Source organism: Gorilla gorilla, chromosome 4 (genome assembly GCF_029281585.2).
Source record: "Gorilla gorilla gorilla isolate KB3781 chromosome 4, NHGRI_mGorGor1-v2.1_pri, whole genome shotgun sequence".
Lineage (NCBI taxonomy): Eukaryota > Metazoa > Chordata > Mammalia > Primates > Hominidae > Gorilla > Gorilla gorilla.
The window spans coordinates 16421993-16442690 of NC_073228.2; the positions used below are offsets into that span (position 1 = coordinate 16421993).

Consider the following 20698-nt stretch of genomic DNA (forward strand, 5'->3'; position numbering starts at 1 on the left):
ATTCTAAATACAGATCTAGTACTTCCAAAAAAGATTTAACGTCTGAACCGAGATGTGCCGTAAGTGTAAAATACACCTAGATTTCACAGATTGAGCATTCAAAAACACAAACTGAAAAAATCTCATTAGTAGTTAATCACACGTCAAAATATTTTGCATATGTTGGATTAAAAGGAATATATAATTTTTTTTGAGATAGGGTCACGCCTGTCACCCAGACTGGAGTGCAGTGGCACGATCACAGCTCACTGTAACCTCCGCCTCCCTGGTTCAAGTGATCCTCCTGCCTCAGCCTCCTGAGGAGCTGGGACTACAGGCACACACCACCACGCCCAGCTAGTTTTTGTATTTTTAGCAGAGACGGGGTTTCACCATGTTGGCTAGGCTGGTCTCAAACTCCTGGCCTCAAGTGATCCACAGGCCTCAGCCTTCCAGAGTGCCAGAGTGCTGGGATTACAGGTATGAGCCACCTTGACCAGCTGGAATACAGGATTAAAATTAATTTCACTTTTTAAAATAATTTCATAATGCAGCTTCTAGACTTTTTTTTTAAAGACAGAGTCTCCCTCTGTCACCCAATTGGAGTGCAGTGTTGAGATCTCAGCTCACTGCAACCTCCACCTCCCGGGTTCAAATGATTCTCCTGCCTCAGCCTCCCAAGTAGCTGGGACTACAGGCATGCACCACCACGCCCGGCTAATTTTTGCATTTTTAGTAGAGATGGGGTTTCACCATATAGGCCAGGCTGGTCTCGAACTCCTGACTTCAAGTGATCTGCTCGCCTTGACCTCCCAAAGTTCTGGGATTACAGGCGTGAGCCACCGCACCCAGCCAGAATATATAATTAAAACTAATTTCACGTGTTTAAATAATTATACAATGCAGCTTCTAGGAAATTTTAAATCACATACATGGCTCATATTATATTCCCATTGGCCTCGACAATTCCGCTCACCAGCAGGAAGGTCAGGCCACAGAGAAAACAGCCTGTAACTTTTTGCTAGGCTCTCAGGCCACAGGTCAAGGGCGGGCAGTTCTTCTAACATTTCACCAGAGTCACTACTCCTGTTCGGCTCAGCATCTTTCCTCTAACTCAGAGGAAGACAAAGGGTTGGGCCCATCCTTCAACCACCCGCATTCATTCCTCATTCCCTTCAAGCCTTGGAGATATCGTGGCCACCACTCCCTCCCATCCCCACCTTCTTTTCCAAAGGCTGATTTAGAACAGGGACTGAGTCAGACCCACTAAGCTTTGTATCCCTTCCTGCCACGTACAAGGCATCTGGTCGTGGATGAGCTGCTGGGCCTCCCTGAGCTTCATTTCTCATCTAATAAACAGGATGGTACTGGTGACTGCACTGGGCAGAGCTGTCCTTGGATTGGAGATGATGGACCTGAGGCCACCCTGCAGCACACACAGGCCTCTGCTTCCTTCCGAGGCTCGCATTGTTCCATAGTATCACCTTGGGCACTTCTCCAAGTTGGCAACTCTGGAGGGACCAGGGCTCCCCCAAAACCAAAATAAGGGCAGTGACCTTCACAGTGACTCTACCTGGACAGGGCCAAGAGAATGGGTTCATATGTAAATGACGTGTCTCCCAGGGGATTCCCCAGGCAGTCCTATGAGGACAGGGGCTCGGGCTGGGCAGAGAGGCAGGGGAGCCCTAGGTTAGTTATGAGAAGCCCAAGGGATCTTGTTGGGAACAGGGAAGGGATTGGGATTTGGGAACAGGACTAAGAGCAGCTAATAGAAGGGACAGGGAGAAGCTAGAAACTCAGGGCCTAGTGTCCTGAGGAAACCAGTCAGGGAAAGAACGAAGGCTCCATGGGCACCTCTAGCTGTGCCCCAGTTGCCCCCTAGTTTGTGTGTGTGTGTGTGTGTGGTTTTTTTTTTTTTTTTTTTTTGAGACAGGGTCTCACTCTGTTGCCCAGGCTGGAGTGCAGTGGTACGATCTCAGCTCACTGTAACCTCCGCCTCCTGGGCTCAAGTGATCCACCTGAGTCTCCCGAGTAGCTAGAACTACAGGCATGCGCCACCACAGCTGGCTAATTTTTGTATTTTTTGTAGAGATGAGGTGTCACTATGTTGCCCAGGCTAGTCTTGAACTCCTGGACTCAAGTGATCCACCTGCCTCAGCCTCCCAAAGTGCTGGGATTACAGGTGTAAGCCACCGCGCCTGGCCTGCCCCGCCCCTTACTTTGGTGCCCTTCCCACCCCTTGGATCCCACCCCCAACTCCTACCAGCCTTGTAAGGCTTAGCTTCCCTGCTGCTGAACAAGGTCTATATCACTTAGGTGGTGACTCCTCCCTTGTTTAGGGTTCAGGAACAGTTCCAGGTCCCTGTTAGAGGGAGTGCATATGGCCTCCCTAAAAGGAAGTACCCACCTGAGCACAGGAGGTTGGGCTCAGCCCCAGGGCTGCCTTCCTGCAAAGGTACACACAGCAACCCTGAATCATGACTGCACTCAGGACAGAGGGCGGGACGGGGCACAGCCCCTGGGTGGTCAAGGAATTCCAAGACCAGCCCTCCCCACCTATTCTAGGACCCTAGCTATCTCTCCTCAGATTCAAACCAGGAGGCTGACCAAAGCTGCCTGGCAGCCACTGGGGCCTCCTAAGCGCGGCATCCAGCCTACCCGGCCCCGCCCACATCTGATACCTGGCTCAGGTGACCTCTGCCAAAGGAGGAGAGAACAATGAACTCTTTTGACAGGGGGGTTGGGAAAGGAGAGCAAAGATTTGCAGAAGCCGCCAGACTGCAACAGTAGCCTGGAGTAGGGGAGAAGGCCCGTCTCTCCTGGGCTCTGGGACTCCTTTCCAGGTCCCAGAAGGGGAGGGAGTGGGCAAAGGCTGGTTGTCAGAGACAGTGGGGCCTTCATCCTGCCTGCAGCCAGGGAGGACCCTGCCCAAGGGCTGCTAGGACCCGAGGAGGAGTCCCTGGCACTCCTCAGGGGGTGGGAAGGAGGCCGTGGTGGGCACCAGGCCCTCAGAGGCTGCCCAGCGCCATGGGGGAGCACTCCTGCCTGGCTGGGCCACTCTGCCCGATACTGGCTGGGTGTGGCCAGCTCAGATTCCTGGCAGTGGCAGCAGCCTGGCCCTCCCTGTGTGGCTGCTGTCACCTGACACCAGGGGCCCAGCCATTCGAAAGCCAATACAGAACAACCTGGCCCTCCGCAGGGGCTGCTGGGTCAGGAACACACTGTTTGTTCAGGGCCTAAGGGGACAGGGGAGGGTGGGCACGGGCAGGGAAGGCCCCAGGCAGGTGCTTCTGCGGCAGCCGGGCAAGCACAGCAGCCTGTTTGCCCTGATGGGTGTGGCTGCTTGGGGTGTGCCTGGGTTTGGCCGAGGGGAGCGAGCTGGCTGTGAGCAGTTGTCTAGGAACGGGTTTTACCTTGACTTCTCCAGCAGCACTTCCTCCCTCCCGATGTCCCATGGTTCCTTCCCTTGGTACTCAGTGGCCCTGTCCTGGTGCTGCAGCTGACTTGTCTGTCTATCCATCCCTCCAATAGGCTTGACGGCCCACCATATATAGCAAACAGTTACTTCACTGGTGAAGTAACTGAGGTGTGAAGGGAGGTGAAGCCACCACTCTAAGGCCACACAGCCAGACCACAGGTGAAACCAGGACATCCTCACCCCAGCCAGTGCCCCCGCCCCGGATAAGCTCCAGCTGTGCAAGCCCTGGGGGCCTTAGTCTCTTCCCCTGCAGAATGGAAGCAACATCCATCCTGAGTTTGTTGTGAGGGTGACACCACAACAAGGCAAGTCCTGGTAAGGCGTCGACCTGTGTCAAGCACCGTTTGAAGCAATTACACTCCCTTAGGGATCATTATGATGCTGTTGGAACTCAGGACATACCACCCCAAAACACCACTGTAGGAGACCAGAATGTGCTACCCCAAAATATACTTCTTTGGCTTTTTTTTTTTTGAGACGGAATCTCGCTCTGTCACCCAGGCTGGAGTGCAATGGCGCGATCTTGGCTCACTGCAACCTCCGCCTCCCAGGTTCAAGTGATTCTCCTGCCTCAGCCTCTCAAGTAGCTGGGATTACAGGTGTGCGCCACCATGCCCGGCTAGGCTCATCTGGAACTCCTGACCTCAGGTGATCTACCTGCCTCAGCCTCCCAAAGTGCTGGCATTGCAGGCATGAGACACGGCGCCCAGCCACTTCTTTGGCATACTTTGAGCTGGTTATTCTCAGAAAGTGCAGACATGAGAGTAGCTCTGAAAAGCTGTCCTTTAGCCGGGCGTGGTGGCACATGCCTGTAATGCCAGCTATGCGGGAGGCTGAGGCTGGAGAATCCCTTGAACCCGGGAGGCAGAGGCTGCAGTGAGCTGAGATGGTACCATTGCACTCCAGCCCGGGCAACAAGAGCAAAACGCTGTCTAAAAAAAAAAAAAAAAAAAGGAAAAGAAAAGCTGTCCTTTTGCAAAAGAAATTTACATCCACACAGGAAAGCTACATTAGTCAAGTACAGGCTGAATATCCCTCATCTAAAATGATTGCGAATAGAGGGTTTTAGATTTCAGAATCTTTTGGATTTTGGAATATTTGCATTATACTTACCGGTCGAGCATCCCAAATCCAAAATTTCAAAATCTGAAACGCTCCAGTGAGCATTCCCTTTCGGTGTCATATTGGCACTTCAAAAACTCAGATTTTGGAGCATTTCGGATATCAGATTTTCTGATCATGTATGCTCAATCCATATCTGTATCAGGAAGAAGGCTGCTCCAAGGCAACTTTTATTACCCAGGACCTTCTCTGCATAACAAGACAACCTTCATTCACCTACACTTCCTCCCCTCACCTTCCTGTAACCTGGTCACACTCCACCCCAGTCCTCATTGTTGTTTTGTTTTGTTTTTTTTTTTTTTTTTGAGACAGTGTCTCACTCTGTCACCCAGGCTAGAGTGCAGTGGCATGATCTCGGCTCACTGCAATCTCCGCCTCCGGGGTTCAACTGATTCTCTTGCCCCAGCCTCCCTAGTAGCTGAGACTACAGGCATGTGCCACCACACCCAACTGATTTTTGTATTTTTAGTAGAGATGGGGTTTCGCCATGTTGGCCAGGCTGGTCTCTAACTTCAGACCTCAAGTGATCCACCCACCTCAGCCTCCCAAAGTGCTGGGATTACAGGCATGAGCCACTGCGCCCCGCCTCTTGTCAATTTAATTCATAGCCCAGCCAAAGAACCTAGAAGGCTGGAGGGAAGCCAGTTTTTGCTCCCCTACAATGCCCATTTTACAGATGAGGAAACTAAAGAACAGAGAGGCTAAGCAATGCGTCCACTGTGTCTTACACAGTGAGGAAGCATCAGAGCCCGCATCTAGACCCAGGCCATGTGGCTGCAAAGTCCCTGCCCCTAACCACTACCTGGCCCCTCTGATGCCTGGCACATAGCCCTCGGTGAACTGGAGTTACCGCTCTGACAGCCAGTCCCTGGCAGAGTTCAGAGACTGTTCGCAATCACAGATCCTCTGGAAGTACTGAAGCCAAAGAAACAAGACGTCTCCCTCTCAGGACCCCCGGGGCGATGTCCTTGCTCTCTTTGAGGCATCGGGCTTGGTGTGGGTATAAAGGAGTTGAGCCAGAAGGTGTTGGAGGAAAAGGCCAGAACTGGTTCAGAAGCCAGTGTCTACAAGCCACCTGGGGTCGAGCTGTGATGGCGCCACTGTCCCAGCTGTCACAGTACCCAGCAGACTGGCCTTCCAGGACCACTGGAAGAGATGACCTGAGTTGCCAGCATGAACACTGTCTGGGGCCTGACCCTCGCCTACACCAACAGCCCACGTGCCGCTCCAGGCTCCAGCCCTGGGTATCCCACCATCCACTGGACCTGCCCTCCGCCTGTCTGCTGGACCTGCCCTCCGCCTGTCTGCTGGGCCTGTCCCAAGGCTCCCCCAACTCAACCTCAAACCACATGACACCCACCACAGAACGATGCTGCCGGACACTGCAGCCGCCAGCCAGACGTGGCCTTCGATTCATGCAGGAACTCATGTAGTCCTCACACCAACTCTATGGATGGAGTGGCTCTGATTATCATTATCTCAGAGGCATGTGACCTGCTCAAGGTCACACAGCTGGCGAGCCGGGCAGTCGGCACCACTCACCTCTGGGCAACCTGCCTCTCCAAAAATGGAGAGCACTGTTGTTGCGATTGTGTCCAAATCAAAACGATCAAAATACATTACTTTTCCTCAAATCTGTTCTTTGCCACTCCTGGCCTGGGCTCCCCCTCCCAAGGCCTGGCACCACCACCTACCCAGGTCAGAGACTTCATGGTCATCCTGCACACCCGCCTCCCCTCCCCATCCCCTCTCTCTTTACTGCCCCATCAGCAGATCTCAGCCCTGAATAGTTCTCTATTCCATGGGTCTCAAACCAGGAGCGATTTTACCCCTCAGGAAACATTCTTGGTTGTCACATCTTGACAGGCTGTGTGTGTATGTATGTGCTACTGGCATCTAGTGGGTAGGACTAGGGACACTGCTAAATAATCTACAACGCACAGGACAGCCTCCGCAGCACAGCCAGCCTCAAATATCATCTGTGAGTGCTGAAATTGAGAAACCCTGCTCAATTCATGCCTCGTTCCCATCCCCACTGGCTGGGCTTCCAGTCCCTTCCTTCTGGGCTGTCACCTATCTTAGTTGGGGCAATGTCTCCTAACTGCTCTGAGCTTACCTGCTTTGCCCAAAGGGTAAAAACATCTCCAGGTTTATCTTTCCTACATTGTAAACGGGACCACTATTCACTCCCTTGCTCACAACCCCTGGAGCCGCAGGGTCAGATCAGGCCCAGATACCAGCAGCCTCCCTGCTTCACAGCCTGGGCTGGGGAGGGGCAGGGCAGACGGGATCCCAAATCCTCTGGGATCTGGCCTCATCCTCCAATCCCACCCTGCTGGCCCCACCACACTCCCCAAGCCCGGATGAGTCTACCCCGCTCCTGAATCCCCTGGGCTCTCCCCTTCCTCCTCTCCACTTCCAAGGCCCGAAATTTCAGGCCATCAGCCTCCTCCCTCCTGCAGACTGTAAAAGTGGAGGGCAGAGGCCTAATCAGATTCCCATAGCCCTGAGCCTTGGGCTGTGGATCCAGGAAGTGCTCAATGCATGCTTCTTGCATATGAATGGAAAGAAGAAGGCAGAGGAGACCCAGGAGCCTCCCTCTGCCACCCCCAGGCCTGGGAGTGGGACAATCAAGTTTGGGGATCACCCCTGGGGGATAGGGGAAAGAAGAAGGGACAACTCCTTGCCCCAGCTCCACCCCAGCCTCACTCAGCTGCACAGACAGAACTTGGGGCAAGGGGGCAGGGGTAGGGGGGTGTTCAGCCCTGTTTGCTAAGCCTGTCAGGTTTCTGCCACCTTTTCAGAGCGAAAGACTGGAGGCAGATGGGGGTCACTCAGTTCCCTTCCATCTCCCGTGGACACTGAAGCTTTGAGACCCAGCACCCATAGGCTACTCCCTCCAGAGCAAGGGTAGCAGGCTGTAGGTGTCCTGAGATCTCCCATTCCCAACACCTGCACCCCCATATCCCAAGGCCCAAAAGCGAGCTGGCAGGAGGCACGTTGGCATAGGAAAGCCCTAATTCCAGAGGGAAATGTCCTCGTGGCAAAGCTCCATCAGGGACACCAACTCCTCCCACAGTCTAAGAAACCCAGAGAGAAGTGGCAGGGCACATTGGGAGCGCTGACCCACCTCTCCCAACGGGGAGGTCAGGGAGGTCCCTCCACCCCACGACCCACCTCTCCCAACAGGGAGGTCCCCTCCAGCCCACAGCAGCAGCCGGCATTCCTGGGCCACTGTGCCTAGCACTTAAGTTACCTCACCCCACGTACAGCCTTAACAAGCCTATGGTGTGGGCGACAGGCACACGGCCATCCAGCTTCTACGTGGCAAAGTTGGGTTTGCACCTGGGCAAGCTGACTTCTACACTTCTCAAATCAACAACAAAAATACAACCAAAGAGAATTCCTCATTCTCCACAGGGAGACATCCCTTTTCCAGACTGTCTGGTCTCACATCCACTGCTTCCTTTCGGGGGCAGGGGAGCCCAAACGGAAGCCCCCAACGAAAGCCACATGTCCAGCCCTCAGCATACTGGGAGGGTCCTGGGCCCCCGGGGGAAGAGGATCACAGTGTCCCGGTTCCTGCAGCCCACCTTCCCAGCAGAGGCGCAAAGCACAGGTGAGAAGGTCATTACCTCACAAGGCCCCACACTGCTCGGTGGCCCAGGAGCTGAAGGGCCACACTGCACGCCTCCTGTGTACAGGCCTGTCCTGACCTTCTCAGGCCCCAGACTGCTGAAGGGAAGCCCTGTGGGCCTTCTGGTACCCCGGATACAGGTTTGGGATTGGGGTAGTCCGAGGCCAACTCCGGCTCATTCTCCTGGGCACCTCTCCCCACTCACCCCGGCCGGAGCCAGAAGGAATCACGTGTTCAGCCTGCAGGGGAGCTGCATTTTCCTTCAGGGGCAATTTGAGAAGGGAGAAACAGCCATGGCCTGTGACTCCAGGGCCCCAAGGGACCTGGAACATTATCACCCCCTGCAGAGTTCATCCTTTCATCTCCCACGTCCCTAAACCTCCTTGACAACCCTGTGCCGAGGTAGACATGGCAGATCGTTTTATTTCCATGATACAGGTAGGGAAACTGAGGCTCCATGAGGTGGAGTGACTTGCAGAGGTCACACAGCCAGTGAAAGCCTTGAGATGAGAAGTCCCAACTCATGAGGGCAACCTATTCCCCTTTTCTATAAAAGCCCTTTAACCAGGCCCCATTTCCAAAGTCTGAGTCCCAAGAGGCACTGCAGGCAGCCACATAAGAGCTACACCTTAATCCAGGTAAGAGATGCCTCAGCCCCAGCCTGAGCCGCTTGGCCCAAAACCTGGGGGTCATCTTCCCTGCTCTCCGTAACTTACCTTGTTAAACTGGAACAGGTCCCGCTTGAGCCTCTCCCGCACAGGGTCGTGCCCTGGCCTCAGGAACCGCCTCATTTTGCTTAGTCTGCAGCCCCCACTGGAGACCTGGAGAAACAGAAGGAGCTGCAGGGGTCTGTCCTGGCACTCAGGTATCGATTAGGCCCAGCCCAAACAGGTGGAGCAGGGCCTCTCTCTCCGAGTCCAGTAGGCAGCCACCCCGGGGCCAGGCCAGCTTCACAGTGACCGCCCATGCACCCTGGCTTCCCCACGCTCAGATCTAGAGGCCGGCCCACCTCAGGGCTGAAGGCTGTCACCACCTGTGGCCTTATAATGGGGGTAGGAAAAGCTGGGGGAGGAAGCCATTTAGCCTGGCTTTATAAGCACAAGGAGGGCCGGCGGGCCCTGAGGTTAATTAGCTTAATTGTTAACCTGTTTTCTGAGAAACCATGAAACTCCAGCTAAGCAGAAAGGGAAACTTCACAAGCCTCTTCCTCCAAAGTCTTGTGGAAGGTAGAAACACCAAGGCCATCCTTCCCAGATCAGAGCGCAAGTCGGGGCAGGGGAGAGGCCTGCAGTGACTCCAGGCCAGGGCACCGGGCAGATGCTTCCTCCTTCTGACCTCGGGGAAGGCTGTCCAGGGACTCTCGGCCTCAGCCTCTCCAACCAGCCACAGCCACGAGAAACTCAAGTGGGCATGGGTGGCACAGAGCACTTGGTCAGGGGGTGCTGGCCCATGCCACCGTGCCTGGGGTCTCTGCCGGTCCCCTCCCCTCTCTCTGGCTAGCCCCAGTCCAGCTTCCCTGTGCTCTCATGGGGTGTGCTCAGAAAGGTTCTCTTTCCCATGGGCCCTAGTGGAGAATAATCAGGAGGAATCTGCTCCCAATAAAGAAACCAGCTCAAGGCCCCCAAACTCGCCGCCCACCATAGAATCCATTCCCAGCCCAAGGGGAAACCATTTCCGGATTATCCTTGGGGGAAGGGGAAGGAGCCTCTGTGCTCCAGCTTCTGGCTTCCAGTAGCTCAGCCTCCTGCTGACCACAGGACAGCAAGGCCCGTCCTTGGGAAACACAGACAAGGCCCACCCTGGGCACAGCTCCGTCCACTCCCAGCAGGATGGGGGAAGGAAGCGAATCCAGGCCGCACCCTGGAGGCGCGTGCTCCAGGCAGGGGCAGGTAGAGACAGGGCAGCCCAGTGTTGAGTACTTTGACTGCAGGAGGGAGAGGGAACACCTGGCCCGAAGTGGGGAGGCAGCTTAGATACCTTCGAGAAGAAGGTATCTAAGCTGAGGTTTGAAGGATTTTGGGTTCTTGGGAGGTGGCAAAAATTAACCATCAGGTCAGGACTTTGCATATGATAGGATCCCATGTGATCTGGGCAGCGTGGGAGAAGGTAGGTAACGTGCGTGGCAGAGTTGGGGGTGTCTTCGGGCAGAGGAACCGAGGGCTTGCCGTGCTGGGAGGGTGACCCGATTTTACAAAATCACACTGTAAAAAATGGCAGTCTTGTAATCTCAGCACTTTGGGAGGCGGAGGCAGGTGGATCACCTGAGGTCAAGAGTTTGAGACCAGCCTGGCCAACATGGTGAAACCTCATCTCTACTAAAAATACAAAAAGTTAGCCGGGTGTGGTGGCGGACGCCTGCAATCCCAGCTACTTGGAAGGCTAAGGCAGGAGAATTGCTAGAACCCAAGAGGTGGAGGTTGCAGTGAGCCAAGATCAGGCCATTGCACTCCAGCCTGGGCAACAGAGCAAAAACAATATCTCAAAAAAAAAAAAAAAAAAAGCAGAGCCACATCCCCCTTGAGTGAAAGGATCTGCACGGTCAGTTATCTCAAAACCAAATACCAGGAACCAGCCCCCAGAGCGCTGTCACCTTCTGGGGAAACTGAAAAACGGGGTAATTCCGGGACGTTCCTGCCTTCACATTTTGGAGGAGTCAGACCAGAGGTGGGGATCCCACTTTGCTGGGGAAGAGCAGGTGGCCGGGAAACTCCCAGGGCCCACTTGATCCAAGGTCCCAAGGGGGTTCAGAGAACAGGCACCGGCTGGGAAAGCCCCGAGGGCTTCTGGAATGGAAGTGAGGGGACACCCAGATCTGCTGGCCCAGCGTTCCAGCCTGGGGGAGGGCAGCTCACACTCATAAACCAGTTGGACTCCTGGAGGGCTCACACCCCCACCCGGGGCCCAGGCCGAGGTCACCGGGTCAGAAGTCAGAGGAAGCTTGGTGGGGGCTCCCTGGAGAGTGACCACTGCCTGCAGACTCCAGGGAGGGGACGAGAGGGCACACGGCCATCCGTGCCAAAGACTCCACACAGGCTTAAAAGTGACAAGGCAGAACTGGGGGCTGGGAGGAGGTGCCAGTAGGAAGGAGGAAGACAGGGTGTAGCAATGGCATCAGGAGGGCGTGGACACTGAGCACCACCCACCCACCCAAATGCTCCCTGGAGCACCTGCTGTGCAGCAGGGAGTGAGTGTACCAGACCCTCTGCATCCTATTCCATTTAAAACATTTTGCTCAAGTAATCTGTGCCCATTGTAGAAAAACCAAATACAGACAAGAAAATCCTCCCTAAACCCCAGCATCCAGAGAGTCACAGTCATGGGTCGCTGAATGTTCTGGCCATCTCCTTTCCTTGGCACTGTGTGAGTTTGTGAGCGTGGAGCCCCTCACACCACCCTGATCTGGGAAGTCATCTGAAAGGTAAGCAGAACTTCCCCACTAGACAGGCAAGGAAACAGACCACAGCAGCAAAACACCCTGTCAAGGTCACCAAGTAGGAAGCGGCAGAACTCGGACTGGACCCCAAGTCAGAAGGGCTGTGGGTAGCAGTGATGGATGGATAATACAGAACAAAGGATGCCCAATGACACCCTTGCAATTAAGAGGCAGGGACACGCACAGACACGCTCCCAGATGCTGGCAGCTCAGAGCCGACCCGGCAGTCTGGGGCCTGGGGACTGGCCGCTGCTGACAGGATGCTGGCGAGGTCTGGCTGGGCAGGGCTGGTGGCCTTGTGTGGACCTGCTGCTCTTCCCACACGGGCTGGGACCTCATGGGCATGGGGTGATGGAGCCAGGAGGACCAAGGCAGGGTGGGCATGGTATCCCCTCACTCCAATCAACCCACTGCCCAGGTCAAGGCATGGAAAAGCACCACGCTTCCTTGAAGAGGGGGCTGGTCTGGACCTGGCGGGCCTCACCTCCAGGTGGCTCCTCAGCTCCCCACCCCAGACAAGCAGGTTCTCTGCAGAGAAACTTCAGGAAGCCAGGCCTAGAGACGCCTGGTATGAACAGATCCTGCCTACTCAGCCCATTCCTGGAGGGAGCCAGGGGTTGTAAGGGAAAGAGCCCTGGGCTAGGGGCCAACAGGCCAGGGCTCACCATCACAGCACCGCATAGCTCCCCCAAGCCGCATGGCCTCCAGAGACAGCTCCTCTGTAAAGGGGGATGGCACTCCCTCCCACACAGATCCTGTAGAAGGAGCAAGAGCTTGGCATGGAGCAGACACTGTCCTAGGAAAGGGATACAGCAGTGACAGGGGAGCAACAGACACTTCACAGGACACAAATCAGAAAATGGGATGATTTCCAACCAGCCGCAGTAACTCACACCTGTAATCCCAGCACTCTGGGAGGCCGAGGCGGGTGGATCACTTGAGGTCAGGAGTTCGAGACCAGCCTGGGTCAACATGGTGAAACCCCGTCTCTACTAAAAATACAAAAATTAGCTGAGCCTGGTAGTGTGCTCCTGTAGTTCCAGCTACTCAGGAGGCTGAGGCAGGAGAATCACTTGAACCTGGGAGGTGGAGGTTACAGTGAGCTGAGATCGCACCACTGCACTCCAGGCTGAGTGACGGAGTGAGATTTTGTATGAAAAAAAAAAAAAAAAAGTAACCAGAAAATGGGATGGTTTCTGACAGAGGTCAGGACTATCTCTGATCAAAAAAAAGAGATGGGCTGGGCACAGTGGCTCACTCCTATAATCCCAGCACTTTGGGAGGCCAAGGTGGGAGGATCACTTGAGCCTAGGAGCTGGAGACCAGCCTGGGCAACATAGTGAGACCCTGTCTCTAAAAAAAAAAGGAAAGGAGATTTTTTCAAATTTACATGGAACAATAAAAATTTTGAAAAGAAAGGAGGGCTGGGCACAGTGGCTCATGCTTGTAATCCAAACACTTTGGGAGGCTACGGTGGGAGGATCACTTGAGCTCAGGAGTTCAAGACCAGCCAGGGCAACATAGGGAGACCCTATCTCTAAAAATAATAAAAACAAAATTAGCTGGGCATGGTGGCATGCACCTGTGGTCCCAGCCACTCAAAAGGCTAAGGTGGAAGGATTGCCTGAGCCTGGGAAGTTGAGGCTGCAGTGAGCTATGAACCCGCCACTGTACTCTAGCCTAGGTGACAGAAGGAAACTCTGTCTCAAAACAAACAAACAAAAAGGATTAGCCAGGCACGGTGGCAAGCACCTGTGGTCCCAGCTACTTGGGAGGCCGAGGCGGGAAGATCAGTGGAGCCCAGGAGTTTGAGGCTGCTGTGAGCTATGACTGTACCACTGCACTCCAGCCTGGGCCACAGAGCGAGACTCTTATTTCTAAAAAAAAGAAAAAGAAAGAAAAAGAGGATGCGAAGATCCAGCAACTAGGCTTTGGTGGCCAATAGGTCTCAGTGACCATTCCCTTGTCAGAGCCTGTGCGTTCCCTGTTCCTACTGCCTGGGTCACTTTCCTCCAGATACCTTCACGCCCTCCCCTACCTGAAGCTGCAATCTCCTGGGATGTTCTCTCTCCCTCCCTGCACCGCTTTTCTCCTTGGACCTGGCACGTTTGGACACACTGAATAGCTTACTTATTAATCTTGTTGATTACCTGTGTAATCCCCCACAAGCAGTAGCTTTCTTTTTCCTATTCAAGGCCTTTTGTCCTTTTATTCACTGCTGTATCCGAGTGCACACAGCGAGTCCTCACTCGTTATCTGTTGAATGAATGAATGAACAGAGGAGGCGAGGTCTCCACTGAGACTGACTGGTGGGAAGGTGCCAGCCACAGACAACTTGGGGCACAGTGCGTTAGGCAGAAGGAACAACAGCTGCAAAGCCTCGAGATGAGAGAGGCTTCTATGTTTCAGGATGAAGACAAGTGGGGGGCCCAATGCAGAGATCTGTGCAGATGACACAAGAGAGATGACAAAGTGGGCCTCCTGAGCTGTCCTAGGCAGGGACCTGATGGGGCCTGCCCACCCCCCGTTCCCTCCTCCATGTCACTGGCCCTCTCTCCTTGGCCCTGTTGGCTGCTCCATCTACTCAGCCCCACCCTGGCCCCATTCACTATGGTCCCTGCCATTCTGTCTGAAATACCTTCTTGCCCCCTCAATCAGCCCGGCCCCGCTTCCAGGCTGGGCGAGGTGGCTCACGCCTGTAATCCCAGCAATTTGGGAGGCGAAGGCGGGCTGATCACTTGAGGCCAGAAGTTTGAGACTAGCTTGGCCAACACAGCAAAACCTCGTCTCTACTAAAAAGACAAAAAATTAGCCAGGTATGGTAACGGGCACCACGTGGTCCCAGCTACTCAGGAGGCTGAGGCAGGAGAATTGCTTGAACCCAGGAGGCGGAGGCTGTTGTGAATCGAGATTGTGCCACTGTAATACAGCCGGGGCAACAGAGAGAGACTGTCTCAAAAAAAAAAAAAGGTCACCTTCCAAAAAGCCTTCCCATCTGAACCCATCCTGACCATTCTCCGAGTCCTAGGAGGCTGGGAGGCTGTCCCTGTCCACCATGGTTTTAAGGGATTTTTTTTTTTTTGGAGATGGAGTCTCGCTCTGTCGCCCAGGCTGAAGTGCAGTGGTGTAATCTTAGCTCACTGCAACTGTGTTTCCCAGGTTCAAGCAATTCTCCTGCCTCAGCCTCCCAAGTAGCTGGAATTACAGGTGTCCACCACCATGCCCGGCTAATTTTTTTGTATTTTTAGTAGAGCTGGGGTTTTCACCATATTGGCCAGGCTGGTCTCGAACTCCTGATCTCAAGTGATCTGCCCGCCTCGGCCCCACAAAGTGCTAGGATTATAGGCATGAGCCACCGCACCCAGCCTGGGATCATTTTATCCTAAGGGGTAAAGGGACCATTTTATCTCAGAGTCCTGAGAATGGTCAAGATGGGTTCAGATGGGGAAGAAACACACCTTAGGATAAAATGATCCATTGAAACCATGGTGGACAGGGACAGCCTCCCAGGCTCATGCATGTCTCCTGGCCTTGATGTGCTGTTTATTAAGCTGTCAGAAAAAATCAGAAGCAACCTAAATGGTCCACAACAGGGGATGGGTGAAGTGTGCTCAGGCCTATGACAAAAGGCTTCCAGTCATTAAAAGGAATAAAAGGGCCGGGCACTGTGGCTCACGTCTGTAATCCCAACACTTTGGGAGGCCGAGGCGGGTGGATCACTTGAGGTCAGGAGTTTGAGAGCAGCCTGGCCAACATGGCAAAACCCCATCTCTACTAAAAAAAATTAGCCAGGCATGGTGGTGGGTGCCTGTAACCCCAGCTACTTGGGAGGCTGAGGCAGGAGAACTGCTTGAACTCGGGAGGTGGAAGTTGCAGTGAGCCCAGATAGCGCCACTGCACTCCAGCCTGGGTGACAGAGAGAGACTCCATCTCAAAAAATAAATAAATAAATAAATAAATGGAGAAAAGACCATTTCATGGCATGGGACTATATGTACAAAGAATCCAAGAGTCAGGTATAATCTATTAAAAATACCTATATTTGACAATGTACTCGGAAGGGTTATGGGATTAGTGGTGATTTTTTTTTCTCCTTTTTGTTTATCTGCCTCCTAGGCAGGGTGGATAAGAGGATCAAAGAGAGAAGGAAAGAGGCCCCAGGCATGGTCAGGCGGGAGGGTGGGTCCAGCCCTGTCCTGCTGGTGGAATGTTCCGGTGCTCACCAGGCATGGGCTCCTCTCCAGCCACCGCAACCTGAGTGGGGAGAGGTACCCCCTAGAGACACCCAATAGTTAGGCCCGGAAAGCCGGGGAGACAGGCAGGTGGGACTAGCTGTGCGACCTTGGGTTTCAGGGTCCTGAGTAGAAAGGACTTTTCTATTCCATCGTCCCGAGGCTTTAAAGCGGGGCCAGGGAGCGGGCTTGGCAAACTCTCAGGTGCTGTGCACTTAAGTGACACACCTGGGAGGAATGTGGAGAAGAGACAAGTTCAGGAGCCCACAGGCTGAGGAGCCCCCCAAGTCCTCAAGTCTAACACCAGAAATGGTCACTGGGGTTGCCACCTAGCCAGAGCGCCACCTCTGAGATGAGGCTTCTCAGGAAAACCTTCTCCACCCCACTAACTTCTAAAGGCCATCCAACCTCAGTCTCCACTCCTGCCCGTCACCAGACCAGCCTCTAAGCCACCCTCCCTGTTCTGCCCTGCTCTGTTCCCTTTTGGCGGGCGCCAGGGTTTAGAGCCGGGCCGCAAAAGGCTTGCTGCCTTGTGGCTGGTTCCCATCCACTTTCTACCCAAGTCTGTGCCTTGCATGTGGAACCAGCCTGAGAGCTCCCTGTGGGCAGCTGATCGACCTGTTTCCTTCCCTCCTCACTGTTCCACTCACCCACCTCTGCACCTGGCCGGCAAAATATTTCTGGGTCTAGGACAGGTGTCCACACACCTGGACACCCACCTGGAAAGAACAGGAGAGCTCTCCACTTGGTGACAGGCCAGAAAATCCACACTCTGGCCCGCCTTCCATCTCAAGAGCTCAAGAAAGAGACCAGTCGGGGCAGAGAGAGAGAATAACCACACAGGGGTGGACTTGCCTTGGGCCCCCCTTGCTCTAAGTGGCAGATGCGATTATGCCTCGGAGGAGAGGGGATTCCCAGGCCAGACTGCTTCTCCCACCCTGCCACTGTTTGGGGCACCTGGGCTAATTTGTCCCTGTGAGACCAAGGCTTGGCCAAGCCCAGCCAGCCCTCTGGCCTGGAGATGTGGGAGGGGCCAGCCCTCAAGAAACTCCCTCCATAGCTCAGGAAGTTCCATTGATCTCATTGATCTGCTGGGAGAGTCCACACCCAGCGGCAGGACTCCAGACCCAGCCGAAACCAGAGAGGGCCCCCGGGCCGCACCCAGCGCCAGCTGCCTGCTCTCAGGGCGTGCCACCTGATGTCCCATGCTCTCCTCTCCTCTTCGCTTGTGCTCCCCACAGCCCGCTGCTGATTAAGAAGCTGCCTTCCCCTCTGCGACATCCTGTGTGAGGCCTGAGTGTGGCTGTGGCCTCCTGTTTGACGGATGTGAATCCGCCCCTGCACCTCCTACTCTGATGGCACTGGTGGGCAGGGATCTAAACCACAGAGGCAGCTGCTGACCCCTGCGGCATCTGTGCCAACTCAGATGCCTGTAGCCGCTTTGCAAGTGCCCATGTCGCCCTGGGAAGCCCAATCTCCCACAAGCACCAGGCAGGTCCCTGGCCAGCAGCTTAGCAACCAAACCTTGGCTGAAAGGCAGTTCCACGGAGTGGGATCTAGGGGAACACAAACCAGAGGGAATAGGGGCATGACTGGAGGACTGTCATCCCCGCTGTTGTTAATTAAGTAGTAAAAGGGATTGAGAGCTAGCTATGGCTGGATGTGACTTTAACACTTTACATTCACCTTATTTAATTCTTACAATTACTTATGAAGTGATCGATTCAGAGTGGCCCCAAGCTCAAACAGTCAAGAGTCCAAGTCCTTTGCCAAGCTCAGTGGCTTATGCCTGTAATCCCAGCACTTTGGGAGGTCGAGGCAGGAGAATCCGCTGAACCTAGGAGTTCGAGACCAGCCTGGGCAACTTAGGGAGACCTTGTCTCAGCAAAAAACTTAAAAATTAGCCAGCCATGGTGGCATACACTTGTAGTCCCAGCTACTCAGGAGGCTGAGGTGGGAAGATCACTTGAGCCCAGGAGGTTGAGGCTGCAGTGAGCTATGATGGCACCACTGCGCTCCAGCCTGGGTGACAGAGCAAGACCTTTTCTCAAAAAAAGAAAAAAAAAAAATCCAAGCCCCAATTTGCATTCCAATCTGACTGGAGAATCCTCTGCTCAGGTCAGGCCTCTCTCCCAGGACAAAGGCGCTGCCTGCTCGCAGGCTGGATGGGCCCCATTTGGGGTCAGCCTCCATTCCCCCCACCATCTATCCTATGGAATCACAACCATCCCACAACCCCAAGAGGATCCTCCCGCCGTGCCTAGACTCCTCCTGAAGTTTCCTTTCTGTTGCCCCTCCTGGGCCTGTGAGGATGGGGTGGAAGGTGGGAACGCACCCCCATACTGGGGGCCTTAGCCCCCTTTCATAATCCAACACCAGACTCTCTCTCCAGGGAAGTGACTGGCAGAAAGTCAAGTCCAAGGAAAAGCAAAACCATTCTGGGGAGAAGATGGACCACCTGCCTGGGGCTGGCGTGGGCAGGCCATCCAGCCCATCCAATCAGGCCCCTTTCTAGGGCCTCCTACCTGCCCTAAAACTGGAACAGCTGTCCCCAGAAGCTTCCAGATGTCAGCTCCAGGAGGTGGGGATTGTGCTGGCCTCATCCAGGTGCCTCATGGGAGGGACTGGAATTTTATTTAAACAGCTCCCTCACTTCCTTCAAAGCTTTGCTCAAATGTCACCTTCTGGCAGAGGCCCACTCTAACCACCTGTTAAAAGTTGTAACCTGCCCCCTACCATGTCGGTTCCCAACTGTTGCTCTAGTTCTTTTTACCCTATAGCCCGTATCACCTTTTAACACAATTTATTAGTTACTTTTACTTTCTGTCAGTCAGGCTTCTCACCTTTTAGAAAGAACTTTCAACGACGGCAGACATCTTTGCTTTCTTTAAGGATCACATCCAACATCTAGAACCACACAAGAGGCATCAGAAAATACTTGAACGGGCCGGGCGCGGTGGCTCACGCCTGCAATCCCAGCACTTTGGGAGGCCGAGGCGGGCAGATCATGAGGTCAGGAGATCGAGACCATCCTGGCCAACATGATGAAACCGTGTCTGTACTGAAAATACAAAAAATTAGCTGGGCGTCATGGCAGGCGCCTGTAGTCCCAGCTACTCAGGAGGCTGAGGCAGGAGAATGGCGTGAACCTAGGAGGCAGAGCTGGCAGTGAGCCGAGATCGTGCCACTGCACTCCAGCCCAGGTGACAGAGTGAGACTCCATCTCAAAAAAAAAAAAAAAAAGGGCCAGGCGCGGTGGCTCATGCCTGTAATCCCAGCATTTTGGGAGGTTGAGGCAGGCGGATCACGAGGTCAGGAGATCAAGACCATCCTGGCTAACACGGTGAAACCTTGTCTCTACTAAAAATACAAAAAATTAGCCAGGCGTGGTGGCAGGAGCCTGTAGTCCCAGCTACTCGGGAGGCTGAGGCAGGAGAATGGCGTGAACCCGGGAGGCAGAGCTTGCAGTGAGCCGAGATCGCGCCACTGCACTCCAGCCTGGGCAACAAAGCGAGACTCCTCAAAAAAAAGTACTTGAATGAATGAATGAACAGTTAAGACTGACTAGGGATTAACTAGAAAAGGTATCTGCCAATCACTGACCCCACGAAACACTGAGGTAGGACCCCACAGGGTTCTCAGGGAACTTCCCTACCCTGTCCTCAAGTCTCCAGCCGAGGCCAGGGCCCTGTGGACGTCATGCCTGGCATCCTGTTCGGAATACCCTTGTGGACCCTGCCTTTAACCAAAGCTCCAGGACCCCCAGAGAATTCCAGAATTATATTAAATGTTAATATTATTTACTAGAGGGCTGGGCACAGTGGCTCACGCCTGTAATCCCAGCACTTTGGGAGGCCGAGGCAGGCGGATCATATGAAGTCAGGAGTTAGAGACCAGCCTGACCAACATGGTGGAAACCCCCGCCCGCTACTAAAAATACAAAAATTAGCCAGGTGTGGTGACGCATACCTGTAATCCCAGCTACTCAGGAGGCCGAGGCAGGAGAATTGCTTGAACCCGGGAGGCAGAGGTTGCAGTGAGCCAAGATCGTGCCACTGCACTGCAGCCTGGGCGACAGAGCGAGACTCAGACTCAAAACAAAAAAACAAAGAAAAAAATTAGCTGGGCGTGGTGGCGGGCGCCTGTAATCCCAGCTACTCGGGAGCCTGAGTCAGGAGAATGGTGTGAACCCAGGAGGCGGAGCTTGCAGTGGGCTGAGATCGCGCCACTGTACTCCAGCCTGGGCAACAGAGCGAGTCTCCGTCTCAAAACAAACAAACAAAAAATTAGCTGGGCATGGTAGCAGGCACCTGTAATCCCAGCTACTGGGGAGGCTGAGGCGGGAGAATCACTTGAACCTGGGGAGGCTGCAGTGAGCCGAGATCATGCCATTGCACTCCAGCCTGAGCCACAGAGTAAGACTCCGTCTCAAAAAAAAAAAAAAAAAAATGTGTGTGTGTGTGTGTGTGTACATACATATATATAATTTATTACAGTCATATGGTCCTGTGCCCAGATGTCCCTCTCATCAAACTCTGGGAACACTAAGTCAGGTGTCTCGAGAGAAGGCTCCAGTCTCTGCCGAATTCCTGACGGGTAGAGTCAGGTGCCTTGCAGCCTCCTCGTCCCCACGCCCAGAGCAGCCTCTCCTAGCTCAAGAATTCGCTGTGGTTCCTGGGAAGAAGAGAGGGGTGAGTATTCAAAGCCAGTTTCCTCTGAGAGGCAGGGCTGTGGGGAAGGCCACCCCAAAGGGACCTGAGCAAAGCCATGGCCACGGGCACAGTGAGCGAGGGTCTCCTTGGAATTCCTAGGGAGCC

General features: G+C 54.1%; 1 protein-coding gene across 11 annotated transcripts in view; it reads right to left on the bottom strand.

The window, feature by feature from the left end:
- LLGL2 (LLGL scribble cell polarity complex component 2) overlaps positions 1 to 20698 on the bottom strand; it is a 49247-nt gene that overhangs the window by 22535 nt on the left and 6014 nt on the right. For all 11 annotated transcript variants that reach the window (XM_055388915.2, XM_055388914.2, XM_031011197.3 and 8 more), the window contains exon 2: positions 8933 to 9037. In XM_055388915.2, coding sequence (XP_055244890.2) covers positions 8933 to 9007 — 75 coding nt within the window. In that variant the 5' untranslated portion in view covers positions 9008 to 9037. The remainder of the gene's footprint in view (positions 1 to 8932; positions 9038 to 20698) is intronic.